This window comes from Macaca fascicularis, chromosome 14, assembly GCF_037993035.2.
Source record: "Macaca fascicularis isolate 582-1 chromosome 14, T2T-MFA8v1.1".
NCBI classification, from domain to species: Eukaryota; Metazoa; Chordata; class Mammalia; order Primates; family Cercopithecidae; genus Macaca; species Macaca fascicularis.
Window position 1 is genome coordinate 12,283,291 of NC_088388.1, and position 17,088 is coordinate 12,300,378.

General features: G+C 59.7%; 2 protein-coding genes across 43 annotated transcripts in view; both read right to left on the reverse strand.

Moving 5' to 3' along the window:
* The window catches only part of MYRF (myelin regulatory factor), a 37,001-nt gene extending 34,468 nt beyond the window's left edge, over positions 1–2,533 (reverse strand). For all 30 annotated transcript variants that reach the window (XR_012423155.1, XR_012423152.1, XR_012423154.1 and 27 more), the window contains exon 1: positions 2,366–2,533. Coding sequence is in view for 17 of the 30 variants with exons in the window: in XM_074013439.1 (XP_073869540.1) it covers positions 2,366–2,411 (46 nt within the window). In the remaining 13 variants the exon portion in view is untranslated. The remainder of the gene's footprint in view (positions 1–2,365) is intronic.
* A 5,731-nt stretch (positions 2,534–8,264) lies between these two features.
* DAGLA (diacylglycerol lipase alpha) overlaps positions 8,265–17,088 on the reverse strand; it is a 68,667-nt gene continuing 59,843 nt past the window's right edge. For 12 of the 13 annotated variants that reach the window (XM_065528059.2, XM_005577626.5, XM_045371974.3 and 9 more), the window contains 4 exons: positions 15,874–16,070; positions 14,962–15,091; positions 14,206–14,393; positions 8,265–11,741 (listed from right to left, as the gene is read on the reverse strand). In XM_065528059.2, the coding sequence (XP_065384131.1) occupies positions 10,781–11,741; positions 14,206–14,393; positions 14,962–15,091; positions 15,874–16,070 (1,476 nt within the window). In that variant the 3' untranslated portion in view covers positions 8,265–10,780. Of the gene's footprint in view, positions 11,742–14,205; positions 14,394–14,961; positions 15,092–15,873; positions 16,071–16,236; positions 16,359–17,088 lie in introns of all 13 variants that reach the window. The other variant, XR_012423157.1, reaches the window with a different exon arrangement.

Consider the following 17,088-nt stretch of genomic DNA (forward strand, 5'->3'; position numbering starts at 1 on the left):
CGCAGTCTCCCAGCACAGAGCCGAGATCACAGGGTCCGCTATCAACTGTCCAGAGGGATGACCAAGGCCAAGTGGGGACCAGGAGGAGAGCTCAGGTGTCCCCAGCCCCAGTCCCGAGTGTGAGAGCACTCAAGAGTGACGCAGCCACGGCTCAGAAGCACAACTTCCCGCTCCCTCGCACTTTACACTCACACTCACAAGCACACCAGGCCCTGCCGCTCCCAGGCCCGCTCACACCTACAGTGGGTCCTCCACATGGGCCTTCCCCTCCCAAGTGGCCCAGAGACCCTAGCCCTCAGGGCCCACCCACACCTTCCCCCATCGCAGAGGCTGGGAGCTGTTTCCAGCCCAGCCCTCCTAGGCGGGCAGCTTCACACCCCTCCCCTGCTCCCCACAGACATTCTTGAGTCTCCTCTTATCTCTCTGGAGGGAGCAGCGCAGCCTCCCCCCGCCAGGCTGCCAGGCCGCTGCATGGCTAAGCCGTGGCGTCAGCCCCCACCCCCCAACCCATGGTCAGGAGAGAGCCAGGGAGTCCAGGCCAGCCAGGCCCACCCCTCTGCTCTCTGTCCAGGCCCAGGGTCCTGAGGAAGGCAGTGTGGAAGTCAAGGGAGCCTGGCCTACGGGTCCTCTGGGTACCCAGCAGGCTTAAGGCCCCCCAAACAGTAACCCAAGCAGGCACGAATGTCTGGTCCCCTCTTCCCTGAAGGCCTCAAACCGCGTCAGGCCCCTTGAGAGCTCCTATGGATCAACAGTGTCTGGGGAGAGCCAGAGCCCCGGGACAGATGGGGGGCTGCCTAAGACCCTCAGATGGCCCAGCTGGCACAGAGTCAACCGTTCAATCTAGTCCAAGCCTGAATTCTTGGGGTCTGGGTCTGTGGGGTGTCCAGAATCCTGAAGTGGGATGACTGAGGCTTGGGGGTGCCCCTGCCTGGGCTGCTCAGCCAGTAGGCGTGAATAAGGGTTCCCACCTCCCAAGTCACAGAGGGAGAGAAACTGAGGCACTGGAAGAGCTGCTTCTCTCTTCCACAGGACTCCACAGGAATCTGGGGCTTGAAACTTCGGCCCTGGTTCCCTGCCCTGCAGCCCTGATAGGTTCACACATGAAGGAATGTTCTCAGTGCACCAAGCAGCAGGATGTGGCCTTAGGGACTAGAGGGAGCTCGGGGCAGGGGCTGGGCTCGCTACATTGGTAGACAGGGGCACAAAAGGGGGCCAGAGGGTCTGGCTAGATGTTCCAGGGAAGTTCTGAGAAGTGGAGAGAGCTGGGAGGCGCCAGCCTGCACTTCCCCTCCCCCTCCCATGGCTGTCCCATCCCTCCAGAACCCACCACCAGGAGGAGTGGCGGCCCGCAGGAGGGGCAGGGGCCGTCCAGGAAAAGACAGGGAGTTGGTTAGATGTAGGAGCAGACCTCCAAAACCAATGTAGGGATGGGGGCAGAAGAAGATATTATGGAGTGTATGTCAATTCCACCCCAGAGGGCTCCTTTCAGGGTCAAGGGGGGGTGAGGTCACTCTTTGAGGGGGTGAGGTCAGAGAGGCGCAGCTCCAGGGTTGGGGGGACACAGTGCTGAGGAGCCTCAGAGGGCTGGTGGGACAGAGTTCACAGCACTAGAAGGGTCTCGGAGAGCAGAGGTAACTGGTGGCAGGGATGTCAGCTTCAAGAAGGTTCCAGCCCTAGGAGAGCATGCTAGGGAGGGGGGTCCCAGCCCCAAACAGCAGAGGAGTCACTAGAGGCAGCATTGTGGAAAACAGGTGGCAGTCTCCAAGGGGTCCCAGTCTCTAAAGTGGTCCTACCCTCATGGAAGCACAGTGGGGAGGTCCCAGCTCCTCCTAGAAGTCAAGGGTGATGGCGCCAACCTGAAGGGCACACAGGGGGTCTTGGTCTCTAGGTGGGGGTCACAGATTCTGGGAAGCAGGCTGGAGTCCAGCCTCAAGAAGTATGGAAGGTCCTAGAAGGCACGCTGGGGGTCTGGGCCTTGAAGGGGGTTCTAGCCCGCTTGGGGTCTGGGGAAGAACAGTGGAGGGTCCCCAGACTCGGGAAGTTTGCTGGGGGCGGGAGTGTCACAATTTAGGGAAAGTTCCGGGTCCTGGAAGGCTCAAAGGAGGTCCGGACCTGGAAGGGGACACAGTCCCAAGGAAGCTGCGAGTTGAGGAGCGGGGAGGGGGAGCCCAACTTCAGCGGCGGCGGGTGGTGACCGCCAGGGGACTTCCAGCCCCGGCAGCCTGTCTTGGCGGGCTGGTGCCAGCCTGAAGGAGGGTCCCAGCCAGAGGAGGCGGAAGCACAGCGGGGGGCCCCAGCCCCCGGGGAGATCAGCAGGGGGTTCCCAGAGCCAGAGGGTCGCCGCCGCCAGCCGGCGGTCTCTCACCTTCGAAGAAGCGCTGCAGCGCCTCCGTCTCGTCCACCACCTCCATGTCCCGCCTGCCCGGCGCGCACTCCAGCCGCGCACTCCAGCCGCGGCCCCGCTACAGCCCGGCCCGGGGGCGCGGCATCGCCGGCGCGGCCCGCGCGATAGTCCCGGCTAGGCTCCGGCTGCGGTCCCGCCCGGTCCGCAGCCGCGCTCGCCCCCCGCGCGGCCCTGGCCCGGCCCCTGCCCGCCCCACGCGCCCCGCCCGCCGCGCCCGGCGCCCCCTGCCGGCCCGCGCCGCGCCCAGCCCGGTCGCGGGCACCACGCTCCCGACTCCTGCAGGCGGCGCTCAGCTCTGGGCCGTCCCAGGCTTGCGGGGCCTGGGGCCGTCCCGGCGCGGGACCGTCCCGGGTCGGGGGGCGTGGGGCCGTCCCAGGCTTGCGGGTCGAGGGGCCTTCTCGGATCCGGGTGGCGCGGGGCAGTCCCAGGTTTGCGGGGCGCGGGGCCGTCTCGGGTCGGGGGAGCGGGGCCATCCCAGGTTTGCAGGGCTTTGGGCCTTCCCGGGTCGGGATGGGGGCGAAGGGCCACCTGGCTTCTGTGGGGTCGGGACTGGAAGGGTGTGCCCTCGCCGTCCTCGCCTTCGTCTTGCACAGGACAAGATGTCACGATTCCGAATCCAAACCTCAGAGACAGCCCCCATCCCTCTCATTAGCCACCCACCCAGCTCAGCAACAATAACAGCCTGCATTTAGGGAACGTGTGTTATACGCCAGGCCACACAGGCGTTATCTCATGTAGTCCTCACAGGCACCCTATCAAGGAGACGTTGTTGTTACCTGCATTTTACAGATGTGGAAACTGAGGCTTAATGCATTAAGGACTGCCAGGAAGTCCTGTCCTGTGGCTGTGATGATGGAAATGTTCCCTGGGTTGTCCAGTATGGTAGTCACTGGCCACAAGTGAGTACTGGAAATGTGCCTACTGAGACTGAAGAACTGATTTTTTCATTTTGTTTAATTGTAATTAAACAGTTAACGTGTGGCTGTGGTATTGGACAATGCAGGTCTAAAAGCTTCTTTTTTTTTTTGAGATGGAGTTCAGCTCTGTCACCCAGGCTGGAGTGCAATGGCGCGATCTCAGCTCACTGCAACCTTCGCCTCCTGGGTTCAAGCGATTCTCCTGCCTCAGCCTCCTGAGTAACTGGGATTACAGGCACCTGCCACCATGCCTGGCTAATTTTTGTATTTTTAGTAGAGACGGGGTTTCCTCATGTTGGCCAGGCTGGCCTTGAACTCCTGACCTCAGGTGATCCGCCCACCTTGGCCTTCCAAAGTGCTGTGATTACAGACATGAGCCACGGCTCCCGGCCCTGGCCAAGAGTTTCGAGGTCATTAAAGTTCAGAGTCAAATCCTGGCTGTCCCGAGAATCCAAGCTCTCCTTTACCGTGGCCCTGTCTGGTATAATGAAACCTGGAGATTCTAACTCGATATAAGTCCAGAATAAAGCCATTGTCCTTGTGCCCCTGCCTTCACCCTTATGACTGACTGCCTCCGCATCTCTGTCCCGCCCAACTTGCACAGCCTCTTGTCTCAATGATTTCCCCTTCAGTCCTCCCAAATCACCCTTTCTGAAACATACATCCAATCATGTCATTCCTTTGCAAAACTAAGTTTCCCTTTGCACTCAAAACAACATCTGAATGTCTTGCTCTGGTTTCTCAGGCCCCACCTCTACCACTGACCTCAGCTCTTCCCTTCTCTACATTGCTCACCGAATAACAGCTACTAAGGCCTCCTTGCCATTGCTCAAACATGCAAGGTCCACACCTGCCACAGGGCCTTGGCACATGCTATTCCATCTGTTTACAATGCTTGTCTCCACATGGCTAGTTCTTTGCAGCAGTTGGTCTCAGCTCAAATGTCATGTCCCCAACCACCCTACCTAAAGCAGTTCTCCCTACCTAGGCATTTCTTGCTCACCATGTAAATGATTCTTATTTAGTTTCTGTTATTATCCTTCTTGCTCTAGAACGGAAGCCCTATGAGGGCAAGATATTTTTCTGTATCAGTCACTGCTATAACTTCAACACCAAGAACATGACCTGGCACGCAGTAGGTGCTCAATAAATGTGTTGAATGAATGGATGGTGGCATCTTCAAACTACCGAATCCAGTCAGGCTCCAGTGGCTCACACCTGTAATCCCAGCACTTTGGGAGGTTGAGGCAGGAGGATCGCTTGAGGTCAGGAGTTCAAGACCAGCCTGGGCAACATGGCAAGATCCTGTCTCTACAAAAAATTAAAAAATTAACTAGGCATGGTGGCACATGCCTGTGATCCCAGCTACTCAGGAGGCTGAGGCAGGAGGATCACTTAAGCCCAGGAGGTTGAGGCTGCAGTGAGCCATGTTTGCAGCACTGCACTCCAGCCTGGGCAACAGAACAAAATCCTGTCTCCAAACACAAACAAACAAACAAAAATCTACAGAATCCCAGATCTCTGAAACCTTGGGAGCAGATAATTCTGGAATCCCCAACCTAGAGAATCATCCCACTTCAGAGTGGCTTAACTTGAAGCTTCTCAGGACCCTTCAAGGCAGCACGTAAAAGCTGGAAAAACCTACCTCACCCAACCACTGTTTGACAAGCCACTAAACAGAGGCCAGAGGTGTGGGGGACTGCTGGCAGATCAAGATGCCAACCTAGCCCACCTCGGACTCTCACCTCTGCCTTGCAGCATCCCTGGGGAGGGCGGGGCACAAGCCAGGCCGCCCTGTGGGGATGGGGTGAGAGGCCTGGAAGCCGCTCCCACCCCAGCCTCCCTGTCAGTCCTCAGTGGCCAGCCATGGGGGAGGGGCAGCCAGTGCCTGAGTCCCAGATGTGGCCCAGTCAGCAGGCCCGTGGTGGCCCGCCGAGGGGGGTCAATGCCACGACAGTTCTGGGGTTGGGGGAGGGGGTGCTGAGGCCGGCGGGTGCCTCACAATGAGGTTTTGTCCCTCTGGGGGCCGCTCTCGGAGCTGTTGCTCTTAGATATATAGAATGGGATTTTGCTGGAGGCCCCAGCTGTGTGTGCTGACCGCAGCTCCCCCACCGCCTGCGCAGGGGCTGGGCTGAGAGGGGGGAGAGGGGCCACACTGAGACTCCTATTCTTTTCCAGCTGATGCACCCAGAGGTTTTTCTCCCTCCGCAGACTCCCTTAAGACAATTGTTATTCTCCACCCTGCCCCTCCTCCACCCGGGGTCAGGCCTGCCTTCGGACAAAGTAGACACCCGCCTACACCATGCGATTCTTAAAAATGGATTTACATTATGAATTGCCTGGGACCAGCCACAGAACCAGCTTCTCTATAAGCCTCCACGTACCCATGGATCTTTCCTCCATATCCCACGTGCTACATAACTGACCATCATCTAAGTTCTCACCACCATCCATTGAGCTACACATTGTCCCTGTCCTGGTCAGCAAGGGCTGGAGGTAGGAGGGAAGACTCGCACTTTGTCCCTAACACTCCAACTCCACTGAATTATAATCAATTAAGATTATAGATTATTCATTTTCTGGGGTAGCCTTGAAGTTGGAAGGGGTGGAATGGAGCCTCCTGTTAACCCCATAGGAGCTGATCTGGCCAAGGGAGCTCAGGCCTTGCCATCTCCCCTGTTCAACTAGGTCACTGAGCAAAGGAGCAACTGTCCCAGGGATTTTCATCTCTGGACTGGAGGAAAGAGGTGACTGAAATGTCCCAGACTCAAGGGCTCAGCCAAGAGTCGAGGCTGCCATCTGCCAACTCCATAATGAAGTTGGGGCCCAAGCATCGCTGGGGCAGGAAGGTGGCTAGGCTGGTGAAAGGGGCCCAGGGGACTTGCACACCAGGACCTAGGGAGCCCATCAACGGAGATGAGTCCCCATCTGTGCCCCTGGCTTCCCTACCGAGCCACAATGAGTGAGGGGCTGAGATTTCAGCCCTGGCCCAGAAGACATGGCTGTCCCCTGTGGCCAGCTCCACTTGGTCCCCAACGCCTGCCCTCTGTCCTCAGAGGCCTCATCTGTAAAGGATGCTCAGTGTCCCTGCCTCACAATGGAGGTAAAGTGCCAGGTCAGTGATGAGTAAATGGTGCCCTCTCCAGTTCCAATCAGCTCCCAGCACCCATCACTGGGCCTTGAGTGGGAGCAGGGCCAGGAGGAGGTGGGAGACAGAAGGCAGCACTGGGGAGAGGGATGCTGGGACCTGAGGGTTAATGGGTAATGGGTGTAGAGGCCAGCCCAGGAGAAGGTAGAGCCCTGTCCTCCCCACCCCGAGACTCTCCTGCTCTCCCATGGACCCACACAGCACTGGCATCAGGCCATTTCACAGAGGAAGAGGAGGGCTGAAAGTGGGGTGAGTGTCAATCCAGCAAGCCATGAGGCTGGGGGTCCAGCTTCCCTGGACTAGGGCCCAAGTGTGCACCTGAGTGTGGAGACCTGCGGGGTAGATCCCCTTCCTGACTGCAGCGGCACCAGGACAGGAGGCAGCTGCTGCAGGTACTGAGTGGAGCTCCAGGCAGAGTGCCTCTCTAGCCCTTCCCAGCACTGACCTCTCAAGACCCTCCCCATGCCACACCCTGGCTGCGGCCCTGGGCAAGCCACAGAGCCTCCCTGGCCTTCAGTTTCTTCTGCCTGTGCTGTGCTCACTGGACAGGATAATTTGCAGACCAATGAGACCACTGAGGGCAAAGAACCTCTGAAAATCATCAGGTGTGGTGGAGGCTGGAGTCCTAGGCTGGGAGGCCCTGATTCTGGTCCCCAGTCTGTCCCCACCTCCCAGGCGACCTTGGGCAGGTCTTCACCCTTGTTTGGCCCGTTTCTTCTTCTGTTCAGTGGCTGTGGGTGAAGACAGGCTCTAAGGCCGAGGGCATTCTTCTATCACCCTCCCTAGCCCCTCACCAAGTAGGGTCACTGCACACTGGGGGCTGAGATGGGGGCAGGGTAGGGGGAAGGGAAAGGTCCGGTAAGCTTGGCTGGGTCAGTGCCTGTGACTTGACTCTGCGGTCAAGGCAGGACTGACTGGATGAACAGCGCCACCTGCTGTGTGGAGGGGGCAGGCCCCACCACCTGGGCCTTCCAGCCACTCCCCAGGCCTCACTGCCCTGAAGCTAGGCTGGGCTGGGGTTCCTGGGCTGTGCTGGCCCTGGCCAGGTATTTTGTGCCCTCTTAGGAAAGCCCTCAGCAAAGACGTCTGGTGGGCCCTGCATTTCAGTGCTGTCCCACTGGGATCTCCCACCTCTGCCTGCCCTAGCTGTCCGCATTGTTGGGGAGGGAGGTGGGCATGGTCAGACCAGCCCGGTCCCCCAATCGCTGGCTCAGCAGTCTTGGCCAGCTTATCCTCTCTGAGCCTCAGACCCCTCAGGGAGGAAGGGGTGGCCAGCAAGCTATATCTTTCCAGGCTGCAGTATGAATGTGCACCCGCTGGCACATCTCTCACACAGGCAGGACTCCGCAAGTGGCTGCCCTCATTCACAGGGGGCTTCGAGGGTCTTCTACTCCCTCTCTGCAACTCAAAGTGTGGCCCTGGGCCAGGGCACTGGCCGAGCAGGAGCAGGTTAGAAATCTATACCTGGGCTCCATCCCGGACCACTGAACCCGCACCTGCATTTAGCAAGCGCCCCCGTGAGTCATGAGCACCGTGAACTCTGAGAAGCAAAGCTCTAACCCAGTACAGACAAAGGGCTGAACCTGAACCACCCAAACACACCTTGCATCTTGGGGTGAAACGGGCTCTGGTCCCAAGGAATGTTTCCCCCTTAGGCCTTCTGTTCCATCCAAGGAACAGTGGCAGAGGCCCTCCTGGCCCCCCGCCCCATGCCCACCCCCTGCTCTGCTGCAACCTCAACATCAAGTTTCTACACAGTCCCCACCTGAAGCAAAGACATTCGAGGCAGCCAGCGTGCTTCTACATCCGGTTTATACACAGCTCTATACAATATACAGAAACCTTTATATACAGATATATTTATAGAATAAGCTATATTAATTTCTCTTCTTTTTACAGCAATATTAGTTTGGATCTTTCATACATTAAGTACAAAAAAAGTCTGGGGAGAATGGCACGTAAAGTGCGTGAGGGTCTGTGGGGCCCAGCTGCTCGCTACTGATTGCATATGGAGTCGCCTAGGCCCCTGGGCGGACAGGCCCGCATACTTGTGCTGCAGGTCTGGGGATGGAATGGGGGTCGGTCTGAGCCGAACCGGGCTGAGGGGGGTGGCTCAGATCCCCCAGTGTGGTATGGGGTGGAGGAGGGAGACGTGCAGCAGGCCCATCCTTCAGGGGCAAGGTGGGTAGGAGGCAGATTAGGGGTGGGCTGCCCCTGGGTGCCCAGGACTAAGCCCAAGCCTGCCCCAGCCCCAAGCCTGAAGGTGTGGCTGCAGCCTTGGGGGTGGGGGGTCTGTCCCTGATGGCTCAGTCCTGGGGTGGGCGACATGCCCACATCAGAGGTCCCAGGACCCACCCTGGCAGAGGAGGAATTAAAAGACCAGACATCAAGTCTCTCCCTGTGACTGGCCGGGGTACTTGTCAGATCTTTCCTCTGAGAGTCTATCTTGTTTGCTAAACTCTCAAGAGCCACTGATTTTGTCTTGTTTCTGTGCTGGGCTGAAGCTATGCCTCAGCAGGGCCAGGGTGTCCTTGAATCTGGTGAAGGTGGGAGTTCCACAGGATGAGGGGAGGCCCAGCTCCCTCTGTCAGGGTGGGCAGGGGTTCCCAGGACAGCCATCCAGGCCAGTCCCAGCTGTGTGGGGAGCCGGGGGCCAGGATTCAGGCCCCCAGGTACCAGTGATCATGAGATGGGGGGCTCTTCGTCAGGGGAGCCTAGGCCACTCAGGGAGGCTGCGGGTGGGGCCAGAGTGGGAGGGACCATGCCACCGCAGAATGAAGGCACGAGCAGGCGGTCAGCCGTGCAGTCAGCGCCTCGGTACACACCAGTTTTCCAAACCAGGGGTCAGAGCAGCAGGCGCGATAGGAACAGATGGTGTCTAAAGCTGAGCTTGTCCCTGCAGCCCTGCCTCGAAGGCCCCATCATGCTCCCTGACCATTTCCTTGGCAGGCTGGGAGGGACAGCAGGCAGGCAGGGCAGGTAGGGTGGGCGGCCCCAGCAGCCCCTTCCTCAGGAATGGTGCACACTCATGCACATGCACACGCGCTGACACTAGCATGCACACCCTCCCACCCCGCTTCTGGGGAAACACCGGGTCGCTACCTCCCTAACTGCTTCCCAAACCCAGCAGGGAAGGAACTCCTATGGGGACCTCAGGCTAAACCAGGACTGCTCCCAGCCCTAGGCCCCTCCCTGGGCAGTAGACAGAGGTCTCCAGCCAATGCCCACCATACCCCACTCTTGGCCCCACCTCCTAACAACATGACATTGAGGGTGGGAGGAAGGAAGGCCTGCTCCCAAGAGGGTGCCCAGGCCAGCGAGGAGGGAAAGCTGAGGGGGACCAGGGTGTGATGGTTCCAGATCCCCGGGCCCAGAGCTGCCTAGGCATGGTGGGGGTGACACCAAGGGGTCAGGTGGGGCCCTCAGAGGAAGGGAGCTCTCGGTGCCTTCCTTCTGCCCAGGGCACTGACTCTGCAGCTGGGGTGGTCACAGCAGTGCCCAGCACCCTTTGGGTGGCCAGGATCCTTGGGGGTAGAAGGTAAGCCAGGAAGTAGCCAGCAGGCAGGGCAGGCCTGGGTGCCCAGGACCCATGAGCAGAGGAGGCAGCATGAGAGGCACAAGGCAGAGAAGGGGCGGCCCTGACCCCACCCTCCTCTGGCCCCTCCAGGCCCCTGGCTGCCTTGGGCCCTGCGCGGAGGAGGGCTACTGAACACGAGTGGGCAGGGGGCTTGCAAGCCCAGAACACGTCCTGGGCCAAGCCCAGCAGCTTCTGTAAACATGTACAGCACTGCAGGCCACCTTGGCAGGGGCACCCCAGGGGGCTGGCCAGCAGGCACCAGATCTGGGGGGTGGCCAGGGCAGATGCCAGCCTGGACCACAGATAAGAATACATGTGTGCGGGACACTGCTCTCCCCCCCGCCCCCGGCCCCCGGCCCCTGGGAGAGCAGCCAGCAGGCAGTGATGGGAGGCAGCTTGCCCATGGCCTGTCCTGGAGCAGGGGGTGCCAGAATGCCCCCATGGAGGCCAGTCAGGCTGAGTGTGGCCCACCCAGCAGGCTGCCCAGGCTCCTCCCCACTCCACACCGTTTCCCATCTTTCCCCATCTGCAGGGCCAGATCCCAGCCACCTTGGCTCTGGGGGTCCTAAGCTGAGGTAGGGATGCGGACCCCCAGCTCAGCAGCGATGCCTGTGCCTGAAGCTAAACTGCCCCTGCGGGGTCTGTCCTCAAAGCTGCCTGGCCGGGGACAGGCACCAGGTGCCCACGGGGCCACCTGCTCCTGCCTGGGCCCGGCTGGCCACACAACAAGGGTGCTAGCGTGCTGAGATGACCAGCTCATCTTGCTTGGCAGGGCTGGCTCCGTGGCCAGTGGGGGTAGAAGTCCGGATCTTGTCAGCTGCCAGGCATTCCTGGCTACTGAGGCCCGTGGGCGTCAGGTCCATGAGCTCACCCGAGGAGCTGAGCGGGAAGGAGGGCGAGAGCGAGATGCCGGAGGAGGGGTCGGCCGAGCCGGCAAAGAGCCGTGGGGGCTTGGGCACCAAGTTGGGCTCAAACTGGGCACGGAGCAGGATCTCTTGCTGGCTGGGGGACTTGGGGCCCTCGGCATAGTCGCTGGTGGGACTCTCAGGCACCACCATGCAGTAGAGGTCCTGGAAGGAGCTGCTCTTGCTGTCCAGGTTGAAGAGGCTGTCGATAAACTCGGCGAATTCCAGCACCTGAGGACTGGGCGAGTCCCCCAGGCGCCCGTTGTACAGCGCCAGCTCCCCGCGGGAGGCCAGTCCGCCACCCCCACCCCCAACCTCTTCCTCCTCGTCATTGGCCGAGGCACTGGGGGGCCGCTCAGGAGTGACGCCCCCGCTGCCCAGGGCCGCCTCCAGGGGCTGCGTGTCCTGCGAGTGCTTGGACAGGCTGTCAGCCGCCAGCAGCTCGGTGCGCGAGCTCAGGGATGGGTTTTCCTCAGGGATGGCAGGGTCAATGTAGAAGAGGTGGCCTTCATCACGCTCCAGCACAGCGTGGAGGCTGGGCGAGCCGCGGATGCTGCGGAAGCCGGAGGAGCGGCGCGAGTCGAAGCTGTACAGGGACTCCGTGTCCGAGAGGCTCTCCATGGTGGCCAGTGGTGCCCGCCGGGCCTGGAGCTCTGCTGCCAGCCGCTCCTGGGTGGACAGCAGCAGCAGCTCCACCGGGTCCTGGCGGGCTGCCGCTGCCGCAACCACCGGCGACAGCAGCCGTCCCTCTGAGAAGCCCTCCAGGCTCATCTCAGACTGGGACTTGCTCCTGCAGAGGGAGGGGAGAGCAGGGGGTATGAGACTCAGAAGGGAGAGGAGACTGAATTCCAGCTCCCTGGCTAAAAAGAACTTGCAGGGAATAAAGGGTACAGTTAATTTAGCAGTTGTTGATGGTTTGGGGCAGGGAATGCTTATTTTTTTATTTTTATTTTTGAGACGGAGTCTTGCTGTCGCTCAGGCTGGAGTGTAATAGTGCAATCTCGGCTCACTGCAACCTCCACCTCCCAGGCAGGTTCAAGCGATTCTCCTGTCTCAGCCTCCTGAGTAGATGGGATCACAGGCATGCGCCACCACATCCGGCTAATTTTTATATTTTTAGTAGAGACCGAGTTTCACCACATTGGCCAGGCTGGTCTTGAACTCCTGACCTCAGGCGATCCACCCACTTTGGCCTCCCAAAGTGCTGGGATTATAGGTGTGAGCCACCGCGCCTGGCCAGGAATGATTACTTTTTAAAAACAACTCACAAGAATCCAAGATAGAAGACAAAATAGTTGATGCTGGGTTGAGCCGTGGTGGGGGGTCCCTAAGGGGCTAAGGCCCTGCTGGCAGCACTAGGACTTCAGGAGTGCCGCTGGGGTTCTCTGCACCAGAACCCCTGTCGTTGTACCGATGCGAGAATGAGGCTCCAAGAGACTGGCTGCTCCAGGTCACTCATGAGGCCACAGTGGAATGAGAGAGACAGTGGGAGGGAGGGAAGGAGGGAAGGAAGGACAGAGGGCAGCAGGGAGGAGACAGGGAAGGGAGAGAGCCCTGCCCAGAGCTGCCCGACTGGTTCCATGCCAATCTCAGAGCCAGCACCCCTGGGTGCCACTCCCAGGGATCTCATCACTTCCTTCCTCATCCGGGTCTCCTCCTGGTCTCTCCCATGGGCTGCAGGCCTCTGCTGGGTGGGGAGCCTGGGGCTCCGCAGACCAGCCTGCAGGGAGTGAGTGATGAGGCAGGAAGTGGGTGGCTTGCAGCAGTTACTGCAGCCGGAAATGGACACTGGCTCCTTCATCTGGTTGTGCAGCTGCCACAGGAAATGCACAAATGGCAGGGAGAGACGTCCAGGTGTCCCTACCAAGGGCCAGGAAGCAGCCTCTTGACCAGATCTGTGACCAAGCACGCAGGGTCTATGTGGGAAGGTCCTAGAAAGGCAGGACAATCCTCCCCTGGAAAGACTACCACTTAAGAGCCTTGCAACCCTCAAAGAGTGTGTGAATAGGAAGGGTGCTGTGGCCCGCACGTGCGCGCCCCTGTGAGCATGTGTGTGTGCCCCTGCATGTGTGCACGCCCCTTTAAGCACGTGTGCATGCCCCTGTGAGCATGTGTGCACACTCCTGTATGTGTGCACACCCCTGTAAGCACGTGTACATGCCCGTGAGCACGTGTGCACGCCCCTGTGAGCATGTGTGTGCCCCTGCATGTGTGCACGCCCCTGTGAGCATGTGTGCACGCCCCTGTGAGCACGTGTGCATGCCCCTGTGAGCATGTGTGCACACTCCTGTATGTGTGCACACCCCTGTAAGCACGTGTACATGCCCCTGTGAGCACGTGTGCACGCCCCTGTGAGCATGTGTGCACGCCCCTGTATGTGTGCACACCTCTGTTCATGTGTATGACTGTGTAGACCAGATGTCTGTGTATGTCAGCTGGCCTGTGTGTCTGGGTCTGCGCACGGGTGTATTCATGCATTTCCATGAGTGGCTGCCTGTCCACATGTGTCCTTGTATATGTGTCTCCACCTTTGTCTTGGTGTGTGTCTTGTACATGTGCATGTCTACAGGGGGTAGCATGTGTAATTATAACTAATAATGTATGTGTGTAAGCTTCGATACAAATATGGAAGTAAATGCGTGTCCATCTGTTTGGGTCTAAGTGTGAAAGAGTGAATCTGTGCAGGCCAGGCACGGTGGCTCACGCCTGTAATCCCAGCACTTTGGGAGGCTGAGGCAGGCGGATCACCTGAGGTCAGGAGTTTGAGACCAGCCTGGCCAACATGGTGAAACCCCATCTCTACTAAAAATACAAAAATTAGCTGGGCATGGTGGCAGGTGCCTGTAATCCCAGCTATGTGGGAGGCTGAGGCAGGAGAATCGCTTGAACCCAGGAGGCAGAGGTGGCAGTGAGCCAAGATTGCGCCACTGCACTCCAGCCTAGGGGAGAAGAGCGAGACTTCATCTCAAAAAAAAAAAAAAGGAAAAAGAAAAAAAGAGTGAATCTGTGCTTTTGTGGCCCAGGGTTTGTGGGTCTGTGTGCCTCCCCTGGCCCATGTGGGATTCAGGGACAGCAGGCTGGGGGACAGTTGGAGCACAGCAAGAGAGCTCTGGAGCACAGAGGGGGAGTTTGACCCCTCCTGGGCACGTGTGCAGAGCTGAGCCCAGTGCATGCACAAAATGCACATGCATACAAGTTTATGTGCTCTGAACCACACTCACCCTGGGGTGGGGCTGGGAGTAGCCAAGGCTCACCTGACGCTGCTGTTGCGGTGGTCTGCAGTTGGCAGCTCCAGGGCGAGGCCAGCGGGCATGGGTGGCCCCGTGGGGAGTGGCTGCTGCTGGAAGATGAGCTCAGGAGTTAGGTCCACCTCGGTAGGGCTCACCATGACCTTGGCAGCAGAGAGCAGAGCGGTCTTCCCCTTATTGTAGTTCTCCAGCACCTGAGGACAGGACAGAGGAGGCTGGGGGTGGTGGAGGGACACCAGGCCCCATTCTGGGGCCAATGTGGAGCCAGGGCCCAGGCCTCTCAGGCTAAGCAGAGCCTCATGGAGTCACCTGGGTCCCACTCTCCTCCTCCCGAGGGCACCACTCCCCAAGGCCTGAGACTTGCCCATCTGGTCACAACTTGCCCCACAGCCCAGCGAGTGCTCCTGCCCTGCCTGCCTTCAGCCTTTCCGCAGACAGGGAGTGGCTGTGGCTGTCGCTGCTTGCCCATGCATCTGTTAAGTGCCAGGTGGCCTTCAGGGCCTCTGAGCTGAGCCTGCCTAAGGGACAGGCCCCTGGGAGTCTCTTTATCTCCTCCCCACCATGGGGCAACGTGGTATGTGGAGAGAGCCAGGGGTGTGAGGTTGAAGTATTTGAGTGGGGCTTTCTGGCCCAGCTACCTACTTCTCTGAGCCCCAGCACCCATGTCTGTAAAATGGGGCAGTGATCCGACGGTGCTTACGGGGTTCTGATGGGGTGACAGTGCCTTGTTCCCTGGTGACACCCTGCCGGGAACTGCCTCACCTTGTTGAGCCCCTCCATGACCACATAGGGCAGGTGCTCGTGCAGCATGGCTGGCGAGATGATCACCTCATTGAAGGCCTTGTTGTCGCCCCAGATGGCGAAGTACGTGGGCTCCTCCTGCTCACAGCAGCTGAGAGGGACGTGGGCAGAGGGGAGTTAAGGATAGGGTGGTGGCCTGGCCCTCAGCTCCTGGCTCTGCTCTCTGCCCTGCTCAGCAGGGCTGGTATGGTTTGGAGGCCCCTGGCCTGCCTGGCAGCAGGGCTCTGTTCCCTGGCCTGGCTCCTGCCCTGCCCTCAGCCTGGGAAAGGCTGACCTTGAGCCTCAGCCATGGTCCCTCCACAGCCTTCGACCAGCTTTTGGCCTGGGTCACACCCGTTCCACCTGCTGCAGGGCCCAGCTCACCAGCTTTGTGTCAGGCGAGGAAGCGGACCCTGGAGGGAGGAGCCAGAGCCCAGCTGTCTGAAGGAGCGCAGTGGGAAAGGTCTGCCCACTTGTCTGCTCCTGTTCTCTTTCCTGGCGTGGCCCCCACCTTGCTTACAGCTGTCTTCGAGGAATCCCCTTGATGAAGCCAAGTGACAACTGAGGTGTGAGCTGGCCAGGGCCTGAGGGGTGAGCCCTCCAGGGCACCTACTTTTAAATGGACCATGAGTGGGGAGAGTTGCCCTGGGGGACACCAGAGAAGGGCTGACACTGGAGGCGAAGCCAAACTATGGAGAGAGACTCCTGGAGTCCTGCTCAGGGCTGGCCTTTTGTTCCATTTCCAGAGCCCGATGCTGGGGAAATCCCGCCATGGAAGCCCTGGGCCATCTTCTCCCAGCCCCCACCCCCAGCCCCGAGGGGTGACTAAGCCAAGGCCGGCCCTGCCCTCCACGGCCGCTACCCCCTGCAGCAGCAGACCCTGGCAGAACCTACCAGCACTGCTCCGCAGGGTGGTTGTGGACCACGTGGATGATGCGGCCAGGCGGGTAGAGTGGAGTGCTGGCTGAGAGGGCGATAGTTAGATCGCTGGGGTGGGTCCAGAGCCGCGTGCTGGCCAGGGTGGTCACCTCTACCTCCTCGGGCAGTTCCGACTTGGGGATGCATTTGGTGGCCCCCACGATAATCCGCCACTGTGTGGGGTGGAGTGGGAGAGATGGGGACAGAGCTAAGTGGCACTGGTTGGGGGGCAGGGGCAGGGGGACTGAGAAGGAGGGCTCAGCAGGTGAGAGGTGGGTGGTGAGATGGCAAAGGGGCAGGGGAAGGGCAGTGGCCGGAGCATTAAAGGTCGGTGCCCACCTGAAGAGGCAGTGGCTGAGGTGCACGGTGGCCAGACGGCCAATAAGGTGCCAAGGACAGATGACATGGAATTGTTGAATTTCAGGGCTGGCAAGGGGCTGGAAGCCCAGCCAACCCCTAATCTAGTAGATGGGGAGACAGGCCCAGTGAGGGGAAGGGACTTATTCTGGGTCACTCAGCAAGTCCAAGACAAAACACACCCTGGAGTTGAGTCCAGCTGGACCTGCCAGGCCTGGCCTGACGAAAGCCCAGGACTAATCTGGTGGGAGCAGTTCCACCTCCCCAGAACCAGGCTCCTCCAGGCAGGCACAGTCCCACAAAGCTTTGCTGCCCTGCTCACCGCCTGGCACCTGGTACCTGGCCCAGGGCCCTGCCTGCCACAGGGTCTAGGGCACCAAAGCTGGGAACGGTCCAGACGGGGCTGAGACAGTGAATGGGCGGAGGGCTCGCCCAGGGCAGGGGGTGGGGGGCGGGGGCCGAGGAGGGGTGACCACACAGAGGACCCTCTCCTCCTGCGCCTGGCCTGCTTCAGTGTGCCTGGCCACCACGTCCCCACCCCCACCTGGCCAACCCGCCCGCCAGTGTCCTCCAGAGACCTGATGCGGATTAGGAAGGGCTGACCCTCTCCTCTTGGCCACAGCAGAAAATGAGAACAAACTGTACCCAAATCCTCTCCACAGGTCATTCCCAGCCCTCTCTGAGCCTGGGGAATCTCAGTCTTCAGCAGAGGCCTTTCCTCACCGCTCAAAGTCTCCAGATCGCTTTCTCCTGACTGTGGGCAGCTCCCAGTTCCGTGTGATGGAAGCCTCTCGCTTCCCATCCTGATTCTGTTCTAACTTGTTATCTGAGCAA